The sequence below is a fragment of the Epinephelus fuscoguttatus genome, linkage group LG6 (genome assembly GCF_011397635.1).
Source record: "Epinephelus fuscoguttatus linkage group LG6, E.fuscoguttatus.final_Chr_v1".
Lineage (NCBI taxonomy): Eukaryota > Metazoa > Chordata > Actinopteri > Perciformes > Serranidae > Epinephelus > Epinephelus fuscoguttatus.
In genome coordinates, this window is record NC_064757.1 from 32,220,354 (window position 1) to 32,246,640 (window position 26,287).

Below are 26,287 nucleotides of genomic sequence, written 5' to 3' on the forward strand. Positions count from 1 at the left end.
GTGGTCACTCTCCTCTCACCCTGCGCTCACACAAGCACCTACTGTCACCCACTGACCCCTGTCTCACACAACAGGCTCGGTGGTTGCTTATAAACACCCGCGCCACGGAGATATCACCAAGTTCCACGCGGCAGCAGCAGGACACGGAGACAACTCTCTGTCCACCCCGCCTTGCTTCCGGTTTGCTTTTGCTCTCTTACGCACTACTGTCGTGATACCGCGTTACCATGGTGACAAATAACAGATATTGGTTATAGAAGATGCCAACTTCCTTGACAGTCCCCTGTACCCGCCCACTGTCAACAGAGAGATCCGCCGGAGCGTCCGTACGCGTCTGAGATCACCTGCCTCCAGGAAAAGCGCACCAGACAGCGGCCCGTCCATGTGTTGCGCGCTCCAGTCCACTTGAAATTGCAAGCTAACTACTTGAAGTTAAACCTCAGAAGAGCAGACGCTTTTACATTGTAGTGTTTTCACGGTAATTATGCAGGACAGAAGGACATTTATCAGCCCTTTCCCCAGACCGCGGTGTCTGGCCGCTGCGGCGCCGATGGGGAAAGCGAAATTAACTCACCCGGGAAAGGCGATCCTGGCAGGTAAGTTCATCATGATTTTATCACGCGGAAAAGTCAGAGCTGGGCAGAATTTCACTTCTTACAATGACGTCAGTAAAATGAAACAGTTTCCAGATACTTGTGTGATCTTGTTTCTGGTGCGCAGCGGAGTGAAGTAGTTGTAATACTGTAATAAAAACTGGACACTATAAAGGCAAAAACCAAACCAGTAATACAGCTTGGAGTCAAAGAAAAGTTAATGTAGCGGTATCCTGAGATTAAAGAAAGTAAAGTAAGGTCACAGCAACTTGCATATTATGGGGATAAGTGCAGACAATTTCTCTGGGCTATGTTTTTGTTTGCAGACAGTGAAAGCCATAATTTTAATCTGCATGCATTTGGCTTTGTCTCGTGTTTGTTTTCTTGCATGGTTCACAAACAAGGCGTTTCTCTCTTGCATGACACGTTTCACTTACGGCTGCATGTCAGGGCCAGTCTACCTGTTTCTGAAAACAAGCTAAAAACTGGCAAAACAAGGTTTTCAAAACAGAGTTACTGCATTTTCCACTAAGATTTGCCCCGAAACCATGCTGACCCTGCTGTAAAAGATAATTGGTCTTAAGTGCTCAGTGCCTAAAAAGAAAGGCCTAAAAAGAAAGCAGCAGTTTTCTTCTTCTGTCCTGTCAGGTGTGATTTTATCCATCTCATCTAGATCAGGATCACCTTTAGTGCACTTTACATAATGCCGTTAGAGTGGATTGATGCATGCAGCAGTGTAGGGGACACTCTCTCCTGAGACAACACTCACACAGTGTCAGGTATGGGGGTTAGGTCTGAGAAAATAGCATTAATGCTGAGCTTTTCTGGTTGATCACACCACGTAAATTTTGCTGATTGTCATGGAATTGCAGATGTTAATGTTATTACTTTGGCAAATTCCATCTGTGGACGACAATCACGTAATATGGCTGCAAAGCCCTGAACAGCCAAATGGACCTTAAAGTGAGATTGTTCTCAAACTTACATGTTGTTCTGTCAGTATATGGTCCTGCTCTCTGTAACAGTACAACATATTTATCCACTTGTCATCTTAATGCTTTATTCTGTTGCTGTGACTACAATTTTGTAAACTATTGATCAATCTGTTGATTAGACTTGGAATTATGGGTTAACCATGTAGTCAATAAAATGTCAAAAATATTTATATTTGCCCACCATTTGTAACCAGAGCCAAAAAACCCTACAAAATTATTTACTATATATTGATGTGAAACAGAGGAATAATCTCAGATGCGTTCAGATGCTCCATCTTTGCTCTGAAGTTCCAACCAGCAAAGATTTATTGCATTTAATTTAGCAGATTGATTAATTGATTTATTGATTCTTCATTCGTGCTTTTTTTGGCCCTCCCTGTGATTCATCAGTCTATCCCCGCTGAGGTTCTCCTCTCCTGCTGCTCTGCTCCCCCTCCTCAGCCTCCTCCTGTGTTGCTGATCAGAGTGCAGCAGTTCCAGTTGATGAAGAGCCTCTCAGAGATGCTCCTGTATTAAGGCCACATGCTGCTATTTGGCAGCACTCTGTTGATTTCAGACTTGTTCTCTGGCACCAGTTGAACCCTGAATGTTTTAACGTTTTGAATGAATTCCTTTTGATTGGAGATGAGAAACAAACTGTTTCAGGGCTACAACTTATAATTATTTTAGTTATTGTGCCAGTTATTTTTTCTGATCAATCAATCGACGAATCATTTTGGATGTAAAATATCAGAGAATGTTAAAAATGTGGATTGTAAGTTCTATGGGGCCACGGTAACATCTTCAAATTGTATGTTTTACAGGGCCAACAGTTCAAACCCCACAAAAATATAGTTTACGTCACATGTAAGACAGAGAGACGCATCAAATCCTCCCCTTTGAGAGACTGAAAGCATTTTATATTTCTTCTAAAATGATAACTAAGAGTGTCCTGTATACTATCTAAAAGGCTTGAAGCTTTAGTGAAAATTACCTGGGAATATTTAAAGCTTCAACAGGATGTAACAGGGGGTTATAGTAATCAGTCACATGCACCTGAGCCGACTTTATTAGGACATAGCACCACTGCTTGTGTAGGAGAGTGTGATAGAGAGATGGAGAAGAAGGTGGAAGGTGGACTATTGCAAACAATGTTTCTATAAGTTATAAATAACTCGGAGCACCGCAGGTCAAGCCTCACCAATAGATGCACAGCAAGCATTTTCTACAGTTGAAAGACATGGATGACTGTCCACAATTCGTCTCTCCTGTTCCTTTTCCTCCTCAGACTGCCAATTTATTACTTGAAGCAAGGGTCGATTACAGTGCTGAGAGCACTGGCCTCATTCATCTCTGACACTTGTCACCTCCTTTCAGTTTCCGACATGATTTTAGCGGTGAAAAAGCAAAACAAAAATCAAAGCATTCAAATACTGACATGGAAGTCGATTACCATATAACAACTGAGTCTTTGAAGCATTCGGATTAGCCCTTATAATAACTCCATTGTCAGGTAATTGTTTCAACTGTAAACTGTTTGCACACATGGTTAGTGAAGCCATCAGAGTGTTTCCAGTTACATGTACATGCTGTGGTGTCAGCTGCTGTGAATGACACATTTATACACATAAAAACATTTAAATGCCTCTCTTTAGTTTGGATTTATATTTATGTATACAGGGTGTGGAGTACAAGCAACATACACCATACAAAAATGACACAACAGTAGCACACAGTAGGAATAAAGTGCAACATAAATTTAAAAAATGTGATACATTTAACATGACAGACCCTCTGAAGTATTATCCAAGCCTTTATATGTACCTGTGTGCGTGGATGTTGATGTTTCTAACTCTGAAGTCACCTGCTGTGTGTTGTTTATGTTTTCATATGTTTGGAACTTGTCCTGTTTGAATTCAACATAAAGATCTGTAGGAACTACTCTATTCATATAATATTCTCACATTTAAATCCTCATTGTAGAGTTAATTATTTTGTGGTATGTGATGATGAAGAGGAAAAAAATCTCCACTCCTGACACGTCATGCTGTCAGCTACTGAGAAATAGAAATGTGGCTGTGGTGAGACCGCTCCCCTCCCCCATCAGTCCCGTGCAGCCTGATTGACTGGATATGGCCCAGTGTTGCTCCCTGTGTCGTTTAGTTCGTCTCAAGCCTGTCTGTCCAGTTTTGCAACAGCAGCATGATTGTATCCTCTCTCTGTCTCAACTCTGTGCACCCTCTGATTCCTCCCAGCCTTGCCGGCAAGGACCATTGATTCATCTCTGTCTTTGAAAGGATTTGGAAATGAAAGTGTGAGTGTAGTTTAATGAAAGTACACATGCAGAGCATCGCTGGGATGACTCAGCGACAGATAAACTGTCCGTTTGAGTCTGACCCGAGATGTCGTTCATCAACAACCACAGCTGATAGTTTACATCATCAGGATACATATTCTTCTCACTCAGCCGTGGAAGTTCGTAAATCCAATTGACACCTCTCGCAGTGTTCTGACATGCTACTTCAGATTTATCTGTTATGGTATGTGTCTGTGCGGAGGGAGCGAGCCACATGTGCACGCCCGAGGGCTCTGAGTAGACAAAGTAAGAAGTAAAAGGTCAAAGCTTAATGGATTAGAGAGCCTACATAGACAGTGGTTAAGGAGGAGGGGTGCTCATTTCCAAAGCTTTTAGAGATCTGTGAGCTCTTTCTTCTCCCATTGGCTAGTTCATGTCTTCCCTCAGCAGCCACTGGTGATGACTGAAGTTGAGACACGGAAGGAGGGAGAGTTTTATCAGTGTGCGGCCTGAGGGAAAGAGAGAGAGCGGTCTAAATGGGTCTCTGGTCCTGATTTGCTGGCCGCTGCATTCATACACTGTTGCGGCTTTCATTTATAACCCTTCTGAACGGAGCGTGGGAAGCAGAGGGATGGACAGAGAGAGGAAGCTTTTTATTTTTGTATTTTGATTTGATAATAGATTGTATTTTCCACTGAGACAGGCCTGTTTTTATGTCACTTTTCCTGCTCTCTTTTCCCTCTTTTCCTCTCCTCCATCTCTCTGTCTGGCCTCGGGGCAGCCAGTTAGGTTTTCTGAGTGGCTGTCTCCTCTCAGCCTCAGAGGGCTCGTCAAACTGTGCGCTTACTCTCTGTCTCCTCACGTCACAGGTGACGCACGCAGTCACCTCCCCTCCGCCGTGCTGCTGCTCGTAGACCCCTAGTACCAGGAGGCGAGATTATAAATTACAGTGCACCCCTCTGTTCACCTCCCAACCCCCTCCTGCTGTAACAGCCTGTCAGATGAATGCTGGTGTAATGCAGCCGTGGACACACAAACAAACGAACAGAAATTTAAAGAATATACGAGGCCCATATGACTTTAAGCTTAATGTTACATTTTCAGTCTTTCTTCTTTGCATTTTTGATTGCTTTGGAGATTGATTGCATCTCCACTCTGGTGGTTTTGCATGTTTTATCTCATTAAATACAAATCACCATTTTCTGAACAGAACAGAAGTTTATACATTGATTTTCTCTTTTTCAGTCAGCGGCTGGTTTTAATTGATTTCCACTGCTGTGTAGTAATGAACTTTCACAGCCTCAAAACTTGTTTGAGAAAATCGATCAAATTAAACATGTAGCTGCTATAAATTTTTGCCAAAGTTATATAATCATGGCAGGGTAATTAGTCTTAAAGTAATTACTTTGTTGGGTGAAACACTGATGTCTTAGACTTAGATGGTTGTTCAACAACAATCTGTTAAAGCCTTGAAAACCAGTTTTCTCAATCTGCTTTTTACTGAGCGATGGGAGTGATGATAGAAATATCTTTAACTGCTGAACGATCCATCAGATCGTCTCCATGTTGCATCTGTCTGCTGGTGCTGGGAAGGTAGTGTATAGAGGGTTTTAGAGCTTTTTCATTGGAAACAGCTGCCTGCATCTGGAAACCATGCTGAACTGAAAGGTGAGACTGAACCAAAACATTAAAGATCCGGGTCATAAAACCAAAACAGTGAAGTTAAAAGAAGTGAAAACTCTTTATAGAGCTAAAGGGAAGTAGAGAGCCAGGTGATAGTTCTCTGTGGGTTTACTATTATGAGCGACCCCTTTCACATACACATAGTTATGTAATGCATTGCTAATAGAAAGATATGGATGAAAACCACATCCGTGTTTGTTTATTAGTAGTTTAAAACTTTGACAGCATAATTTTTGATTGCAAATTGATGCTTAAAAACAGTTAGTGCTTTAATCTTAGAAGACAGAGCGTCCCTGAATGCACCAAACCAAAAAGACTTTCTAAATGAAAAATCACGAAACAAAAAGCTATGGAAGTGTAATGCATTTACTGGAGAAAAAACAATTGCCCTGTTTTTCCGAATAAGTGAGATCATGATCTCATAATTATGAGGAAAAAAAATCTGCTCTTATTTTTCTGAATATATACATGATAATAATCTTGTAAACTCTCATATTTCTGAATAAATTAACTTAACTTCATGGGCCCATTGGTCTGTGCCTGACAGAGCTGTTTATTAATCCATCCATGATTCTGAGATTATCTTGTTAAGTGAATGTTATAAGCTTCCGTACAAACCTCTATGATGTCAATTTAAAACATTAAAATCTGTTTTTATTCTTTAACTGTAAAGAGGCTGGCTGTCTTATCTACAACTATACACACTGTCAACACAACCTGTGCGCAGTTGTCCCGGTCATGTAAATCAGTGTACAATCTGCGTGCTGCAGTTAAAACGCTTCCCATGTAAAATTAATTAACATCCGTTCTGTAATTAAGCAGCATTGTAGCATTAGGGAGTGTTGTTCAGGACAGAGGGAGCCTAAAAGGCCAGACGTCAGATGAATAATTCTTTTCATGTTTTGCGCGAGGCAAACAGGAATATTATGACTCTGTTAATAGGACACCTCATGTTTGAAGTACATCAGTCCTCTGGCTATGTTCTCCATTTGGACGGGAGATTATGGACTTGATAACATCTTTCCCCCCGACTCCAGAGAATTTAAAGTGAGAGATAATACTCTAAATAAGGAACATCTGGATAAATAATAGATAGATGCTGCTGGAAAACTGCTTATTAATTTTGCTGGCACATGCACATATACACACAAACGCACTCACACACACGTCTTTTTATCTAGTTGAATATGAAATCTTCAAAAGAGATTATCAACTTAAGTTTTATTCACAGCGGTGCTTTTAATATATTAATTTAGAAGAAAACTGAGCTTCAGATATGTTTACAAGCTGCCACATTCACAGACTGTGCTTCATTGTCAGCTCCCCCACAGAAAAGGGACGTTTTTTAGAGGACCAGATGTGTTGGAGACTCATTAGAGTCACCGAAGCAGGCAAGACAGGAGACTGTTCCTCCCTGTCAGCTGGCTGCCTGCCTGCTCACCTGGCTTCCTCTGTGCCTCTCTGTGCTGTAGAAAAAGTGGCTGTGAATTTGTGTTTTGTGTGCATCATGCTTTCATGAAGATGTGTGTAGATATGCACATACACTAGGGATGCAAGGTAATAACAGTGCGTCATCGATATTGGCTTTAAAATGAACGGAATCAGCCAACATGCTTTTTTTTATTTTGCATAATGACTGAATATTACAGACAATGAAAATCATTGTATTTCATGTCTCCATCTGCTGGTGGGCCATCGCAATAAGAGTATGCATGCATAATATGATGTTTATTTCACTACAGAAGAGACTTGATGATCACTAAAATTAGGTGGGGAAAAAGCGGATATATTGATATCGGTATCGGTTATCGGTCGAATGAGTTGTTACATATTGGCATATCATTTGTGAGGATTTGCTGCTTTTCTTTGCCTCATGTGATAGTTAACTGGATATCTGTGAGTTTTGGACAGTTGGTTGTGCAAAAAGCAGTTTGAAAATGTCACCTTGGGCTTTAGGAAATTGTGATTTTAGGTGTATGTCGGTCTGTTGTGGTTTGGTTCAGACTGAAATGTCTGTTAGATTCTTTGCAGTAAAATTTCATACAGACATCCGTGGCCCTCAGAGGATGACCCTGATCACTTTGGTGATCCTCAGACTTCTCCTCTAGTGCCACCAGCAGGTTGACATTTTTGTTATTTGTCTTGACAACCTTCTGTTTCAACAGTTAGCATTGGATGTTTGAATTACCGGGTCTATTGGCTTATAACTTGTTGATGTGTCCTGTAAATTTTGTGTGCTTTTATTGTTTTCTATGTACTATAATTGGGGTGTCCTTGTAAAAGAGAGTGTGCTCTCAATGGTCTTCCCTGTTTAAATAAAAGTACAACAATAATAATAATTAAAAAGAAAGTTGGTAAAAATATCTATTGTGACCAGAGAAAAACCCTTAAAGGAAAAAACTGCCGCCTTTTATGTGGACACCCAGTCAGTACTGATGTTAAATGTAGTCATTTCAAGGAGTAAATTCCTCAGTGCGTGCTATAATGACAGAGAAAGCAGAGTTCTCCTGTTTGGAGATCCATGCCAGAAGTGCCCACATGTACCAGGTTGCACTGAGGGTGAGCTTCTGGCACTCAGATAAAACACATAGCAACAAAGCATAACTAAAACATAGGGTTAGATGACAAAAATGACCAGTTTGACCATCTGCCCTCTCTGCCCTGCTGGTCTTGTTTGTCAGTTTATCTTCGGGATCGCCTCTGGATAAAACTTCCATGCTTTAACTTTAACTTTCATTAGTAATGTACACACAGGGCTCTGTCTTAGTTTCTCTTGGCATTGGAGGGCAATTTGAGTGAAGGCACCACCAGCCGGCGTTTGCTCTTGGCAGCTGAGGTTGTGGATGGTCCCCACCGGCCGCAGCCTCTCTCCACTGCATTTCTTTGGCTGTATACTCTGTCTTGAATAAATACTGCTGAATTTCCAAGTCAAATAAAACACTGTAAAAAACACTCATACATGTGTCCTCATAATGTATCCTCAGTCTTAACATCTTCCTTACTGGGATGCAGTTTTCGCTGTTGGTAATGTAGGTAGTTTGAAATAAAAGCGAAGAGAATAAGTGACACCTAGAGCCACCGCATTGCTACCTATAGGTGGAAAATCAGCCTGTAGTTCTTCCTGGCAATGAACTATGGTACTGTTGCATTAAAGGACGGTGCTGAATGCAGGCAGAACAACAGATTTTGCAGCTGCAAACTCAACGTTCTCAGTCAATGAAGAATATATTGCTTCCATTGATTACATTTACCATTAACACTGCTTGAACACCCACATAAAATATGACAAATTTTCCCTGTAATGACCTTAGGATGCTGATTCCTTGACTTTCCATGTAATGCCAGAGGCAGAATCCATATAAAACAATGATTTTCCCAAGTTTGGTATGGAAGAACTTGATTAGAGCCCCGACCTTAACACCATCAAACAGCTTTAAGATGATTCTGAGCGCTGACTGTGAGCCAGGCTTTATCACCCAACATCAGTGGCTCACTAATGCTCTGTGGCTGAATGGGAACAAATCCCTGCAGCTAAGTTCAACATTCTTCTGGAAAGCCTTTTCCAGAAAATGGAGGTTGTTATATAATATGTTCAAGAATTACATATAGGTGTCACTTTTACATGCTCACATACTTTTGAATATAGGTTGTATGGCAGCAATACAATGTGGTGTCAAGGCATGAAAGTGTGTTGGGTTGTTGATTGAATTCTGAATTTATTTGCATAACCTTTAAACCATACATCAGCTTATACAGTCTGTGTCTGATTTATTAAACTGCTGCTTCGCTGTTGGAAGTTTCAAGTCTCTAAGAGTCTGTACAAGCAGATTTGTATCGGACACTACCTGTTTTTCACCCGCCTCCGGGTTCTTAATATCACTCCAGTGCCATTTCCATTTCTTTTCGTGTCATATTAAGTGTCAAAGATCTATGTGGATGCATTGATTTTATGACACAGTGTGGAAAAGTGTTGCTGGGAGATGAGATGAGAGGACGGAAGGTGTTGCTGAGAGAAAAATTAAGAGCAGGAGAGGAGAGCGAGCCTGTGAAGATAAAGATTAATAGCCGTTTTGCTCATGAAACCCACGTTTGGCAGCTGCACGGGAGTCATTTAAGGTGTCGTCTGCAAATGTGTGTGTGTGTGTGTGTGTGTGTGTGTGTGTTTTGGATGTAGACTGCAAAATGGACTAGAACACAAACAAACTGCTACTCCTCTACACGCACTGTGTGTCTGATGAGGATTGATCGTGTGTGTGTGTGTGTGTGTGTGTGTGTGTTGCTGACTCGCCGCCTCTGAGTAACTGCTAGTTGGTTTCCACGTGCAGCGCCGTCTTGGCTGAAACAGATGAATGAGGTTTATTGTTTCTTCTTCTCTGAGACACACTGACTCACTGATCCTGGATCAGCATGGCTGAAATGGAGCGTTGTAAAGCTCATGTGATTTTTACTTACTACTCTACCAGGAGTGGAAGAATTACAGCTCACTGGCCTGGTGATTAGAGTTTGCATGTGTGTGTTACTGAGTGTTAGCGTGATACTGAGAGTGTCTGTGTGTGTGTGTGTGTGTGTGTGTGTGTGTGTGTGTGTGTCTTTATAAATTGTGCTGATAGGGTGAATCCAGGTCCAACCATGACAGATGACAAGGTTAAATGTTATTGTGTCAGCTATCACAGAATTATGTAAATACCAATGTAAGGATTTTACATGAAATACCTGAAATCACATGTTACAAAATAATGTTCCTCATGTTGAGTAAGATCAATAATAATATAATGTTCAGATAGGCCTCCAAATAAAATACTGTAATTTTTAAAATCCTGTTTCTCACATCAAAGATATAAATCGCAACATTTCTGTAATTGAATTTTGCCATAATACAACCATAGGGAATGACCATAAATGGGACAATTGTACTGCTTTAAGTAAAAGCCACTTTCCCTTATTGATTTTCCTTATTAAATCAGCCCCACTCACAGAGGACAAGACGTAGATAAAGACAAGCAGATGAGTCAGAGGCTTTTTAGGCTTTAAAACAAATGAGATGTGGGCTGAGCCAAAACGGCTACAACCTACAGTAATATCAGGAGGATATTTTTAATTTTATGTACATTTAGTGTGCATGGAAACTTTTGGTATTTAGTTTGTGTTGCAGTGCCACTTACTTACAGTCCTAAAATGTGTGTCCTAGGTTAAATATATGTCTTTATCTTAAGTGGAGCCTCTGTGTCTAAGTGCCCCAGTGATAAATGTTGTGTTGGCAGCAGTGATATGTGAGGAGTGACAGACTGCAGAGCAAAATGACACATGTGGATGTTTATACTGTAAGTCAGGTATACTCAGCCTGGTGTAGAGGGAACTTCTGCAAAATGACAGGAGGTCATGGGCCAGTTAATAAACAAACATTTCCATGGGGGTTGCGGGGCGCTGGAGCCTATCCCAGCTGACATTGGGTGAGAGGCGGGGCACACCCTGGACAGGCCGCCAGACTATCACAGGGCTGACACATAGAGACAGACAACCATTCACACTCACATTCACACCTACGGGTAATTTAGAGTCACTAATTAAGCTGACGTGCATGTCTTTGTACTGTGGGAGGAAGCTGGAGAAAACCCACACTGACACGGGGAGAATATGCAGACTCTGCACAGAAGGGGGTCTGAGGGTGGTGTGTCTTCCCTGGCATTCCGTTTTTTCTTATAAATAAGCTCTTATTTGATGATTTTTAATTACCCAGGCACATCATTTACAAAGTACCAAAAAGCACCTGTGTGAATTAATTCATTTCACTCAGGAGAGACTCGCTCTGTGAGAAAATAATATATATTTACATTTGCAAATGAGTATGAGAAATGTGAAAAGTCTTTGGCGATTAGACCCCAATGTCATGTCATCTATTCCAGGAGGGTGGTAAAGACGTAGTAGATTAGGGAACCCCTCGCTATGGAGTCTAGACTCCAGTTGTGATAATGGTGGTGATGAGATGAGATGAAGAGGGAGCTGAGGATCTGGATGTGAAGAGGAGTGGGCTTTTGATGAGCTCGTCCTGGGCTCTGGATAAGGTGACTGGAGGTGAATGGGGTGGAGGAGGGTGCAATGATTCTGCCTAAAATGACAGCTGACAGGAGCAGAGAGGAGTACGGATTTAAAGTTTGGCAGCATCAACATGAATGGCTGAAGGAGATTGTGGCAAAGTTCGATTGGCTAACCAGGAGAGGGAACACCCATAGTCAGCTGAGTGGTGGAAGTAATGGGAGTGGGATACAGAGAGAGATTGTGAGTGGATATAGTATAAAGAAAGTCTTCCTGATTGAACTTATGCTGCGTTTCATTTTCACTGTGCATTAGAAAATGGTCAGTGGGCCACCCGGCACCCTATCACGGGCCAGGTTTGGCCCATGGGTCGCAAGTTGAGTATTATTGCTGTAAGTGAAACATTGATTCACTGTGGCTATATGTCGAAATTAGCAAGAATACACTGAGAAAAATAAAATACAAAAATGTAGACCAGTGCCAATAGATAGTCCCACATTCAACCTTCAAGAATTATTTAGATAGATAGATAGATAGATAGATAGATAGATAGATAGAAAAAATTTAAACTAGTTGATCTGAAATACAGACGTGGAATAATTTCACTCTCGATTTTAAGAGATGAGATTTTAAGACTTAATGACTAAATCACTGTTTTTCTACAAACATAGATACACAGTATATTAAATACATGGACATTTTTTACAGTGTCTGTGGTGCATGGGAAGTCTGTTTGGTGTTAAAGCTTCTGAGCATCTGACATCCGAATTTTAGTAGTAGTTCCCAGGAACAGAGAGAATCAAAACCACTTCCTGTTGAAACAACCAAATTTGGACTTTTCATGCGAAGGACAGGCACATCAAGTTTTGACTTTCCCATCCATGGGTTGCTGTGGTCTTATGTTAAATCAGTTCCTGACTTGGCACTAGTACACATCATGCACAGTAAAATGTTTCTCATAATTAACCAGAAGAATAATTTTTATATGTGGATTTTCTGTCTATCCTTTGGGGGGCATGGTTATATGTTTGTTGGTGTCTCCCTGGCACAGTGTGCTTCTGAGCTTGTGTGTCATTGAGTTAATGGAGGGTCTTGGCCTGGGTAATGGAGCCCCTCCCTGCAGGCTGAGCGGATAATTTAATTAATGTCAGACCCTCTCTCTATCCTCCCTCCTTCCCTCGTGACTCATCTGTGTTGTGCATTGGCCTCGCTTTGGACACTTGTCTTCATCTACTCAACTCATCAACCGTGGCGGGCTTCGGGCTGAACTCTCTGGCAGTCACTCACACATTTATTCATCCACTTCATTTTTTCTTTCTGTATATTTTTGTCTCTGCAATCACACACTAGACATACTGTATTATATATTTGAGAAGCAGTTAAATCTCACACAGCCTTCTCCTCTTCTCTTAAACAGCACAGACACTGTGTAGTTTAGCAGGACTGAGGAACAGTTGATTTATCCTCACCTAGCTCGTTACTCTTCCTTCCTCAGCTGCAGCGCTTTTAATGTTTATAGAGGGAAAGCCATTTGTGGAGTCACTGTAATGATCCATGACGTAATGGTACCTCTGTGTAATTTATAAGGGCGACAGGGGGCACTGAATCAGACTTAGCTCAGCTGCAGCCAGGCAGACATGGTATGCTAAGTTTAGGCAATATGTGAGCTAAGCTGCCTTTTCCTTCTTCAGCACTTACCTTTTTCCAGTTTCAGGTTATTTTACACTTATTCTCTGTGTTCCTTATGTTAATAAGCACCTGATTTTCTTTGTTTTTCAGGTGGAATTGCAGGTGGCATTGAGATCTGCATCACCTTCCCCACAGAGTATGTGAAAACCCAGTTACAGCTGGATGAGAAGGCCAATCCACCCAAATACAGAGGAATAGGTGAGTATATCTTTTAACAGTGGCATATCGAGCAGAAATGTAAGAATTAATTAGGTTGATTAATTAAAAAAAAAAATAACACCAAGGCTGTTTAGATAAACATGAATATGAGTTTGGGAGAAACCAAAAAGCTGTGTTTTTGCTGAAAAAACATCAGTTCAGTTCATATTTTCAGTATTTTTGCAGCAAGACAGCTTTAAAAACTTGAAAATACAAAACATAAACACAAAAAAATCTAATAAAACAACAAGACAATGAATGACTTTAGGGAACAGTTCAACATAGGGGGCATTATTTGAAAATTAGAGACTCTCATGTTAGTAATAAGGTAAATTTAAAGCTACCAAGACCTACCTACCTATATATCCACAGCCCCTTTCCCACTGCACAAAAAAATCAGTAACACCTGCCAACATCTGGCTTTTTAATGTTATAGGAAAGGTTAAAATTGGCATTTACATTTGGGTCAAATGACTCTGCAGTAGTCACGGGTATGTATCGGCTCCGACTCTGATCAGCAATGATGGAAGCACAAAACCAGGGTGAACACGCTAATTTAGTTTCTTTACCGGCAAGATGCAATGACGCTCCACCACCTATCCATCTATCAGTCCCTCTGTCTGTCTATAATATATTTTGTTCTTCATCCTGTCTTTCCGCCTCTCTCAGGAGCTCATTATCTAATTACCCATCATCCCTAGGTACATTAGGGATTCTGGCAGGCTGTCGCTGGGCTTGTTTATATGACTTAGAACAGACCAGTGCACACATGCACACTCACCATCCCTGTATACCAGAGTACACACATACACACATGCACACACACAGGATTTGTTAAAGTTGGCTGGAGCTCTGAGGATCGGAGACCACGCTAATGAGTGCTCAAGACAGCTGTTGCGTTTTCTGCTCCGTCGTGCATTTGGCTAGATGGCAGAACATGGGATACTGGACTGATGTCTCCGAGAAGAAGTTCAAAGAAAACACGCCAAATCTGTTGATGAACCGAAAGTGAGGGACAGATGTTTCTGGTGTACTCTCAGGTGTATTCTTTATAAAGGTCCGTCCATACTGAATAAAACAAGGCAAAAAAAAAAAAAAAAAAAAAAGAACACTGTTGCAGTTCATTGATTTCGCTATGAGGAAGACTCAACAGTTGCTACTATGGTGCTGGGGATATTACCAAACAATATTCGTTCATATCATTAAAAAACTGAAATTTATTGAATGTAAAATTGTGTGTTCAGTAGTTTTGGATAATATAATATGCCCGATGAAATAAGGTTGTCTGAGTCAGTGATTTTTTTAAGTGCTTTCTTATAACATACTTTTATCAGAGAGCCTTTCCTGGTTTTACAAGTTTTACCTTTCTTAGGACTGTATTATTGTTTATCATTATAATTATTATTGTATATGTGTGTGTTCTTTCAGGTGACTGTGTGAAACAGACGGTACAGGGTCACGGTGTTAAAGGACTGTACAGAGGACTCAGCTCACTGCTGTATGGATCTATACCAAAATCTGCAGTCAGGTGAGTTAAATAACTGAGAGGATTCTGAAATGTTTAAGTAGATGTACAAGACTGATATATATACTCAAGTTTCAAAAATCTACCTGTGTCAAGATAAAAAATGAGCTAGTCTCAAATGTACGTAGAGACAGTTTGATTGAATAATTGATCAAATAATCACAGTTTCACTGTTGCATGTGATTTCCATGCCATTCTTAAAGGGTGAGCTGAGTTAAAAGTTGATTCCTCTGATCAGTAAAATTAAAAATGAATGAATAAAGTGTACAAACAAAGTAAAAGCACAGAGCTCCTCTTTACATTGTTTTTTTTTTTTTTTTTTTTTTTTGGAAAAATTGTCATCATCATTAAATGAATTCACCCCTTAAAATAATCTACTGAAGTGAAAGAGAGACGTCTGGTTGCACTGTATATACAAGATCAAAATATTGTGTCGGGTGCTCGTGGAGAACAGGAAACAACGGGATTGAAAGGAAGTCAATCCAGGCACTTTGAAAGAATATAGAAAAACAAGGAAGGAATTATTACAAAGGCTTTATTGTAGTGGCTAAATCATTAAAAGAGCCAACATGCTTCGACCACTTCAGGTCTTCGTCCGGGCTTTCAAAACATACAACACAGGTATGACCGCACTTATATAGTGGCAGGAACCAATCAGAGGCCATCACATGACCCATATAATGGCATGACAGGTGAAGCAAATAGACAATAATTACCAAATAACAAGTTAATAAAAAAGATGTGTGACATGAGAGAAGATACCCAGAAAAAGTATATTTGAACATATACACACCTGTCCAAAGCCAAATTGCTGTGAGAAAAAAATCTACTTAAGCGCTTTAAATCTTTTTGTTAAATTACATTTTATCATTTTTTATATTGTATGCTTATATTCTAGTGAGTATAAAAGGTAGAGTGTATACATGCCCAGTAAAGACCGGAATAAAATGAACACTGTTAGCTGAGCTGATGTGATCTTCTACCTGGAACCACTCGCTCACACATTCCAATTATTCTAGTCCATTACCCACAATGCAAGGCATAAATGCCATACTAGCCTTCAGTATAATTACATTATTCTTTCACAGCATTGACATTTATCTCCAGACAAGTGTGCGCGCGCACGCACACACACACACACACACACACACACACACACACGTTGCACTAAACTAAGTCAGATGCTTTTGTTGCCATAGCTTTATGTTCTCTGTTTCACTCTGTCATTACCTTTCTTTCTTTCTTTCTTTCTTTCTTTCTTTCTTTCTGAGCATGTGTGTGTGTGCTTGTGTGTGTGTCATGCTGGAGGGTAGCCTGTCTGTTCGATGGAGAGACAGGCCCAGCCAGGCGGAGCAAAGATGCCACTCAAACTGCGGCAGGGTCTCAATAGGGGTACGGCAAGGGGGAGACTTGTGTTGGTACTCTGTCAATTGAGTGTGTGTATGTTTGTGTACAGTGTGTGTGTGTGTGTGTGTGTGTGTGTGTGTGTGTGTACCTATGAGTGTGTCAGTCAGCATTCAGCACCAGAACTCCAGAGGGAGTCTGCATGGTTTTATTTCTGCTCTCAGGAGAGTTTTCTCTGAGGAAATATTGCAATACTGGAGGAGTTAGGCCATTTCTTCTTTCTGCTCTTGTCATCAGACGACATTGTATATCAAAATGCATATAAGTGGCTACACTGTGTATAGAAATACAACCTACTGCGTGTATATATATATATATGTATATATATGTATGTATGTATATATATATGTGTGTGTGTGCCTTTGGATTCAATTACTTAGCCGAGTGGTTTCTTTTCAGCTCATGACCCTTTAAATGGAAGCTGTGTCTACTCATCACTACAGTCTTCAGATGTCTGTGCGTTATGAGCTGTTCAACAAAGCAGATTTTATTCCTTGTCTTACTTGGATGCTTTCTGGAGGCATAAAAAGGTGAAACTATTCAGTAATTCACAAGACAAAGCAAAGTTCAGAAGCAAGTTTAAAAGAGTGCACTTATTTTTTTGTTTTTCTGTCGTCTTATCTTGTTAATCATCCCATGAAACCCTCAGATTGATATTGCTATCATTTCAGGGTGTGCCATTCTTGGTACCACAGAAAAACATGAAAAGATGAATAAAAACATAAAACATGACAGATGGATTGAAAGCCGTTGAGATGGCAACAGTTAGATTTGATTTGTGAAGAATACCTTGGCACATTTCCACTGACTACCACTTCCCCTGAGTCGTTCGATCCACTCTCCTCTTACTTCGTCTGTCTTCCTTCCCCTCCCCCGTCGATATCGCTCCTTTGCCTCCACAGCCCTCTTTCTCCCCCATCCCATTAACTGATTGCTTGTGCACCATCATGCGCCGTGCAGCCTGCTGGAGCATTGTCAGCGAGGTATGAGAGGGACAGACGAGAGAGCCTTTGACCTTTTCCTCCCCTTGACCCTTCATCCATATCTACACCCCTCTCTCTAATGCCTCCTTTATTTCTTTCCTTTTTAGTCTCCAGCTGACTCTTCTCCTTCTCTCTCCTTCACCTCCTCTTCTCATCAACACAGCTGACCTTGTAGAAAGACCCACTAATGAAGATTGGGCAGCACTCTGCTGTCCAGAGTGACTCATCTCTGACTGTCGGCCAAAACTTGATGTGTCACATTCTAAGGGTGAAGTTTAGTCCTCTTGTTTAAGCAGGCAGGGGAGACTTGGAGAGTAAATTGGCACAGGAGCAGGCCTGACAGCGGCATAGTTCTCCCCACCAGCTTTTAACGAACAGCGTTTGTTTCACAAGGTTGGTTATTAAGTGCACCGCCATCTCAGTGCAGTCTAAGAAAGCTGCAGGGAAGTACCCTTTTTCATTTTTTATTCTACCCAAAGCTGAAAAGCTGTTTGTAGTCAGCAAGCGGTGTGCATAAAGAGAAAGACGAATGGATTTATTTTTACATGCTGTTTGTTCCTTCTTGACGGTGGGAGTCAGTTAATTGTGTGGAGCCTGTCTTTCAAAACTAAATCTGTTGTGAGGAACAGATGTAGAAGGTTAATGAGCAGAGGAAAATGTTGCAGTAGAAAGGAAGATGGGAAAGAAACCTACAATCACATGAGGCAGATATAAGAGATGAATCCTGTTGGAGACGGACCCATGACGACAGCAGGTAGATGGTCCAAGACAGGGTGGAAAACAAAGCATTCATCAAGAGCAAGTGTCTGTCCTCCCCCGCCCTTTTGCTAAATGTACCGGGCAGTGTCCTCCCTTCGCCACAATTCAATTCCATCTATAAATAACCTTCTTTATTAAGGACTCACTGGCACAACATTTTCTGATTGCAGAGATACATAAACCACCTCTCTCCCTGTCTGGGCTGGTGTCCATGGCAGCTGTTGCTGGTCACTCGATGGTTACTGAGACACTCCAGTTTATTAGTGTGTCTTTAATGAGGACGCAGGAAGGACAATAAAGTAAAAGCCTTAAGCACATTCTGCATTTTCAGCAGTTTGTCTGCACTAAAAATCTGAGGTGTGAGGAAGTTTGTTGCCTTGAGGTGCATCTGTGCTGCTTTTATTTGTACTCTGAGTCATTTAAACATCATCCTGCGCTACCTGATTTCTGCTGAGGAGAAGCAGTGTAATTATCTTTCTGCCTGTGGCCTTTTTTATATGCTATAGGAAGGGCTGTTTTCATTGTTGATTGATCTGTCAACTGTTTTCTCAGTTAACTGATTAGTTGTTTGGTCTATGAAATGTCAGAAATTCCTGAAAAATGTCCAAGATGCCCAAGATGATGTCCTCAAATGTCTTGGTTTGTGCACAACCCAAAGATTTTCAGTTTGCTGTCACAGAGGTGTAAAGGAAATAGAAAATATTCACATTTAACAGGCTGGAATCAGAGAATTTTTTCATTTTTTTTAATTACAAATGACACAAACCAGTAAATGGATTTTTGGGGGATTAATTTCATAGTTGGCATGAATCGATTAATGGATATATCACTGAAGCTCTAACTATAGATATAATGATAACATTTTAGTGCAAAGAATCTCATTATCTTTGACTGCAGTCATCCACAATTATCATCTATTAGTTTGTATTTTATTCAGTTGCTTCAGCCTTATACATGCGCATTTTTAATAAACATCAACATCAAAATGGAGGATGATCTTCAGTGAAATAGGCTGCATTAATCAGATTGCAGAATCGTTAAATATGTTAGTCTCAAAGGAGTGAAGTGGAGCAGCAACAAACAAGAGTGAAGGCACAACCCTGAACTCTGACCAAGTATTGTGTAAGGTTTGTTTGTATAGCTTCCAGGGTTTAAATAAAAGTGGGCAGTTGAAAACACTTACTGTAACATGTCACATTGTTGAATTTTAGTAATACAAGAATCTAAAAGAAAAAGGATAAGGAAATTCAAAAACTCATCATACAGCTTGAGTAGCCTTTTAATCATTATATACAGGTGTTCATGTTGTTCCCCATCTTCACTGTAAATGCCATCCAGACATAAAAATACAAAAACAAATCGAATCACCACAAATGACATTTCGGGCACCAGCCCTTCATCAGTCATGAATAAGGTAAGGGGACACACATCTGTATATACAGACAATGGTGGTCGCCAAACAGATCATGTGATAACACATGTAGCTATGCAGAAACTGAGTACCACACACTGCAAAACCAGTACAAAATTACATCACAGGGATACATACAAAATTACAATACATTTACAAAAAAAAACCATTTACAAAAAATACCTTTACAAAAAAGCCAGCAGTGCCGAGAGTATCACCTCGAATATCACATGACTGAAACATCAGATAAAACAAACATCATATTGACATGCAAATTCAAGGTGAAATTGTAGAAAAATATATTTTTGTAATTCTTTTTTTTTTTTTATGAAACACTGCTGCTACATTTAGTACAGGCTCTATGCCACCATAATTTATAATTCCTTACTTGGAAAACCCTGTGTTTGGATGGTTTCTGTCCTTTTTTTCAAGCTGCAGCCAGGAAACATGTTTCTGTAATACCAAAAATCCTATATGTCATCCTAAACTGAGATAAGTTAGGACTTCAGACTTAGGACGTTTCTGTAACAAGTCCGAATATCTCCCATAATTCCCCACTGGCTCTGTTCTGTTCCTCAGGTTTGGGGTGTTTGAGTTCCTCAGCAACCGTGCACGGGATGAGTCCGGTCGACTGGACAGCACCAAAGGCCTGCTCTGTGGGCTTGGAGCCGGGGTAATGGAGGCTGTTTTGGTGGTCTGTCCCATGGAAACCATCAAGGTATGTTACCAACTGATCTGTGGTCAGGTTTCTGATGTCATGCACACTTAAGGTCCATCCAGCAAGACTATACTTTACATGAAATATCTGTACCATGCACTTTGAATTTAAATGTAAATTTATAATCTTGTCTGAAAAATAGATGACATGTGGCATGTGAAGAAGTTTAATCTACAGAATAAACACAGTGTTTTTCTAAGACTCATTTAAATATAACATCGGCCACATTTGTTATTTTCTGTATCAAATCTCAGGACATTCATAACCACTGAAAGAAAGGAATAAGTGTTCACTGAACTTGATTTGAAAGCCAAAATAAGACCAGACCAAACATTAATGTAGATTTCACAACAATGTGCATCTCCCTTCTCTGTAATAGTAAAGCAACACTTCCTGTTTGGAATGACCCTGTTCCTTTTTTTATCTCCCAAGGTTAAATTCATTCATGACCAGACTTCAGCCCATCCCCAATATAAGGGTTTCTTCCAAGGAGTCAGAGAGATTGTCAGGTCACAAGGTAAAAACCAGCTTCAATGCATGTAATTCACCTGACATCTACTGGTCAGACCGGGTACTGCGTAGCATCCAGACATGATGTTGTTTGCTGAATGTATGAGGAGCACAATAAATATACCTCACTGATCATGCTTTTGCAGGATTAAGAGGGACATACCAGGGTCTCACTGCCACGGTTCTTAAACAAGGCTCCAACCAGGCCATTCGGTTCTATGTGATGACGTCTTTGAAGAACTGGTACAAAGGTCAGTGTGCACAAGGCTGTATGTGTGTGTCTCTTTATTCATGGAAGATATATTTGAACAAGAGACCAACACTGCTGAAGGGCTGGGAGATTAGTTGAGATGTCTGTCAGAAGTGGCTCATGTTTAATTGTACAGCCATTTAGACTTTACAAGCAGCAGCTTTGCAGCAAAAATGGAAGCGTAAAGACTAATATGAGTGAATGAACCAGCCAACATAAATTCAGACAGCATTAAATTTTGGAAGACCAAGTTTGTGGATCACTTAGGAAGGCTTTTATCATGTAAAACTGAAAGAGATCAAAATAATACTAGTTAAACATTCTTGCCTTGTCTTCCAGGCCTTAGCAACAAAATTGGCTAACTTAAGCTCATCAGAATTAACCAACTATTTTAGCTTTTGGTCATCTGAGCACCAGAAACTGACAGGATTTAGACGAGCCATTTCATAGAACATAAACTCTCTTAAGTCGTCATAGTTTGTGTGATATTGAAGAAAATGGGCTCACTTTCCGCTTCACCCAAATCACACAGCTTTTCTGAATATTGTTGAATTGCACCATCTCAATGGCCAGAGGAAGAATACCAGGTCTCAGCTGTGCAACTAAAGATTTTTGGCTTCAAGATAAACGGGATGTTACATATAGTTCAGGACCAAATTAATAGCTGTTTTGTCACAGCCCGCTCTTAGTCTGGACAAAAATGTGGAAGACACATGGGCAAACTAAGTGATTTTTTTTTAACTAAAAAGTAAAGAAAATAAGAGAAACAAGTAGGTGGTAGGAATCTGTAGAGTCAGTAATGTAGGGAGTGGAAGCATGAAAATGTGCAGTAGGGTCGTTGTGCTGTAAAAACAAGAAAAAGGAAACAAAAGATGCAAAGTTGAGGTGATCTGCCAGCAACAGAACTGACTGCTCCTCTGTCTTAAATTGTGCATGGGGCACACTGGGCCCAGGTGTGTCCCATTGTGCTGATTGCGCTCTGTAGCCCTGCAATGAGACGGCACCGGCACAGCAAAGGAGGCAAGACGAGTGGCTATCACAGTAACACACACCCTCTGTCTGAGGTCCAAAGGGTTGGCAGGGTTTCATCAGCTGCATGCTCATTTATAAAACAGAGCATAGGATCCATACTAAAAGTGTACATACGGACAAAAGCCAAAAAATATTTGACAGTTTCTACAATCAGGCTTCCATCTCACAACCTGTGTCACCAATTTCCAGTCTCCAAAATGTTCACAAGCATGGTCAAAAATTTCTCCCATTAAGTCTGTTTCTAAATGAGACCCAAGGACTGAATTTGCATCCAAGCATTCACTGTTACTGACTCTGTCATTTCCCTTCACCAGGTGATGACCCCAATAAAGCTATGAATCCCCTGGTGACTGGAGTGTTTGGAGCCATAGCTGGAGCAGCCAGTGTCTTTGGAAACACCCCACTAGATGTCATCAAGACCAGGATGCAGGTACAGTGGCTTCTGTAAAGTACAGATTTTTGTTTTAATTCAAACTTGTCCAGTTGTTGCCACTTGCTGACACTGATCAGAGATAACAATGCCTTTTTCTTTTCTTTCCAAAGGGTTTGGAAGCACATAAATATAAAAGCACACTGGACTGTGCTTTAAAGATCCTGAGATATGAAGGCGTGACAGCGTGAGTACGCCTCCACTTTGTTTTAGTTTAGCTTTGGTTTATAGTGTTAGATTCACAGCAGGCTTTTAGGCCCTTTTATCACAGCAAGCATCTGCTGCTTTTTCAGGAATACTTCACCCCTCAAATCATTCATTATTACTGACTCACTCTGTGTTACATCGAATTTGGGAAGAAATGTCTCCAAGTTGAAAAACATATACAACTCCTGCAGTATAATCCAAGGCTCCATTATCTAGTTGCACACATGTATTTTGCTAATGACTTACCATTGTCTATGATCATGTATAAGCACATTTGCAGTGCTGGTAGGTTGACAAACTGGGATTTTCCCTGACCTTCCATTATTTACACTTCAGGGTTTCTCAACTAGCATATGCGTGTCTGGTTAACCATGTAAGTGCTATTAATTAAAATAAAGTTACCTGGTTTCCTGGGCCTGTGTTGCCTCTAACAACAGAATTGGAGCAAGTTAAGTCGATGCAAAGCTTAAGTAGCTATGTTATGTGATGTATCATGTTTGTTTGTTTACTGCTTTCCCTAAACACTCGTGTTTTATATTGACTTTTCTCTCGTTGTGTCCATCTGTAGCTTCTATAAAGGGACAGTTCCTCGGCTGGGCCGTGTGTGTCTGGACGTGGCCATAGTTTTCATCATCTATGAGGAGGTGGTGAAGGTCCTGAATGTGGTCTGGAAGACGGACTAAGCTGCTGGACTCACAGAGAGGGCGGCAGCTTCCTGCTTCCCCCCAGCATCAGGCACAGATCTGAGTTTCACAGACCTCCTCTGCATTACAGACCAGCCGCAGAGGGATTGAGACAGAGAGCTGAACTTAGATCAGTGTCATATGCTAGCCTGGAAGTTACAAAGCTCAAAGACAGGAGCTGCAGAGAAAAAAGGAAGTCTGAAGAAGCTCAGTGTCGCCCACATCTGGAGAGCTGGAGTGTTTGCAGAGCTTTGCAGCTCGGCACCAAAAATCCTGACAAGACCAAGGGTCAGTTTAACAAAGTGGGATTATAAAAGTTAGCCAAATAACTAAAAAAAAGATTTGTTATCCTAGATTTACATTATTTCCAAATATGAAACAAAGCCTGTATTGTAGGGTCAACAACATGATTCCTTAAAAAATGTTTATGAATGCTCATAAACAACATTTTTGTGGAAATTTTAGCCCTTTTTCCAAGTTATCTGGTTCACTTTCTTGTAAACCTACTTCGTAAAATACCCTCCTTCAGTGAAGATTATTATTTCTAGTCATTCACAGCTGTTTTACTGATGTTTATTAGGAGTATGCACGTGTCGTACTGGATTATCTTGAGTTAGTGTTGCTGTCTGTCTCTCCTTGTGCCTAATATGGCTTTAAATCCAGAGGAGCCAGACTGCAGCTGGTTGCAGTTTACAGCCACATAAACTGCAGTAACTTCCATAACTAAGCCTTCAATAGAATGATTTGACATTTATAATATGCCAATTATTTTTATATGATGTAGATTCTAATTTTGTTTGTTACCAGCATTACAGTTTTATTGTAAAGTATAATATATTTTGTCCCTGTGCCAAATGACAAACCTGTTATACTATGAAAGTGTTCAGAGTAAGAACATGCAAAAGTAGCCTAATAATCTTATCAAAAGAAGAGCATATTGTACTTTATAAATGTATTTATCGAAAAGTTGAATGTTGAATATCCATTTGGTTGAGATGTTATTTGTTGTTAACTTGTGCCACTTGTTTTTTCTGTGGTCAGGTCTGGGCGTAAAGGTGTTTTTTAAGACGTTTGGCTATATTATATTGCTGTATTTCACTGTGAGACACAAAGTAACCTCAGACCTCGTTTTCCCCTACAATGGAAGCACTAATTTTTATCAGGTCATATCCTAACACAGGTTCCTCTCACTGGATGGTTAACTGTCTTATGCTTACAGGTTTCATATGTCCCCTACATCAGTGGTCCCCATCTCGGGGTTCAGGGCCCCATAATTAATTGAAATGGAAAGAAGAGAATTGTTCTTCTGATATACTCAGTTATGTTCATTTTTTAGGGTGGAACTTCTCACAATTTGTGGACACTTGTGATGAGCTGCTGCAAGTAGTCACTGCATCATTAACTATAAAGGTTTCACCCGCCAAAAAGATTTGGGAATCCCTGTCTGTTCAAATCCATTCCTAGTGCCGTTTACTTTCTGTGTTTCATTCAGGGTTTGTTTTTACTTCTCACTCACGTGCCTTCTGCTGTTGTGTTTGTTGGTGAATGCTACTTGAGAAATATCCTCTGTTATCGACCATTTAAAGTGTTTAATCGTCTTAAAAGCAATCTGAGGTTTCTGTGGTTCAGTAATATTATTTTTTAAATAGATGATTACAAGAGCTGCATGTCCTCATAATCTGTCTGTATTACTGTAAGAACTTACTGATAGATTGTGTCCCTGTTTCTGAGATAATCTTCATCTTATTTTTTCATTTTTGTGTTTACCAAACAACATGCTTGCATTCCTTACTGCCAAATAGCCAAGATACAGTGTTATTGTTATCACAAGTCAATGTATTTTAAGGTTGTGTGTGTAGGCTATATGGTTCTTTATAATGAAGCTTGTGCAATAAACACTGTCTCCTTCATTTGTCTGTGCTCAATGTCAAGTACCTTTTTGTTGGGGAGGTTTCAAAGCTCATTAAAGCAAGCATCTGAAAACTTAAAAGCACGCAGACTGGTTGTTTTTCTTATTCTCCCTCTCTCATTTGTCTGTTGTTCTGCCCTTTTGGTCACAACAGATCACGTTGGGACAAACCATAGGGGGCAGGTAGGGGAGGAATTGAACAGGGAACTCATTGTTCCAGTTTTGGCTGATGCTCACATAGGGTGGTTCAACTATCCATCACTCTCTCTCTCTCACAGACACACACACACACACACACACACACACACACAAAATCCCCGGTACCCCAGTGTTTGTTGTGAGAAGGAATGCACAGCTTTCTGCAGAAGATGGGGGTGAGGACAGCATGTAGTGGACAATTTGGTCTGAATGAGGAAGTGAGGAACGTGTGCTGAAAAGTGCTCAGATCTTTTACTCAAATAAAAATACCAGTGTAGAAAAGTAAAAGTCAAGCATTCAAAATTATCTTGAGAAAAAAAAGTATTAGCATCAAAATCTATATGAAGTATTAACAGTAAAAAGTACTCACTGTGCAGAATAGCATTTCAGAATCAGATAAATTACTGGTGTGTACATCACACCTTATTTGCACCTTGGTGTTAGCTAGTTTTTCATTCTTTGCACCAAACTGTTATCTATTTTTTTAAATATTTGCTTTATATTGAATTTTATATACCGTAAAACTTCAATTAATAGCCCGAGCTATTATCAACAGGCCTATATTTGGGACAGGTGTCTACATGGGACAGGCCTTTAATTCCTTTCACACAAAACTGTTGCTCAGCAAAGATGGGAGATATAATAAAATTGTTTATTTAAACCAGTATGAATATTACTTGTACACTTGTACTTCGACACAACACTACTTTATCCTGTTCAAACTATTTAGTACTCCCAACTTTGATTCAGTTTTATTCAATTCAATATTATTTATAAAGCCCAATATTACACTTACAGTTTG

The 26,287-nt window shown here is 40.3% G+C and overlaps 1 protein-coding gene across 1 annotated transcript; it reads left to right on the forward strand.

Annotated features, from left to right (window-relative positions):
- Positions 1 to 25,368, forward strand: si:dkey-178e17.1 (tricarboxylate transport protein B, mitochondrial). The gene is made up of 9 exons (XM_049578237.1): positions 1 to 596; positions 13,359 to 13,466; positions 14,895 to 14,994; positions 20,128 to 20,266; positions 20,699 to 20,783; positions 20,923 to 21,027; positions 22,373 to 22,488; positions 22,602 to 22,675; positions 23,264 to 25,368. The coding sequence occupies exons 1-9, from the start codon at positions 485 to 487 to the stop codon at positions 23,376 to 23,378; spliced, it is 954 nt and encodes a 317-aa protein (XP_049434194.1). The 5' UTR covers positions 1 to 484; the 3' UTR covers positions 23,379 to 25,368.
- The last annotated feature ends 919 nt before the right edge of the window (positions 25,369 to 26,287 follow it).

What these genes read in the sequence shown, in the direction of transcription:
- si:dkey-178e17.1 (XM_049578237.1), top strand. Translation starts at nt 485, where the DNA reads ATGCAGGACAGAAGGACATTTATCAGCCCTTTCCCCAGACCGCGGTGT. An exon ending in TTTGAAGAACTGGTACAAAG is followed by an intron (nt 21,028 to 22,372) that starts GTCAGTGTGCAC and finishes TCCCTTCACCAG; the next exon opens with GTGATGACCCCAATAAAGCT. An exon ending in AGATATGAAGGCGTGACAGC is followed by an intron (nt 22,676 to 23,263) that starts GTGAGTACGCCT and finishes GTCCATCTGTAG; the next exon opens with CTTCTATAAAGGGACAGTTC.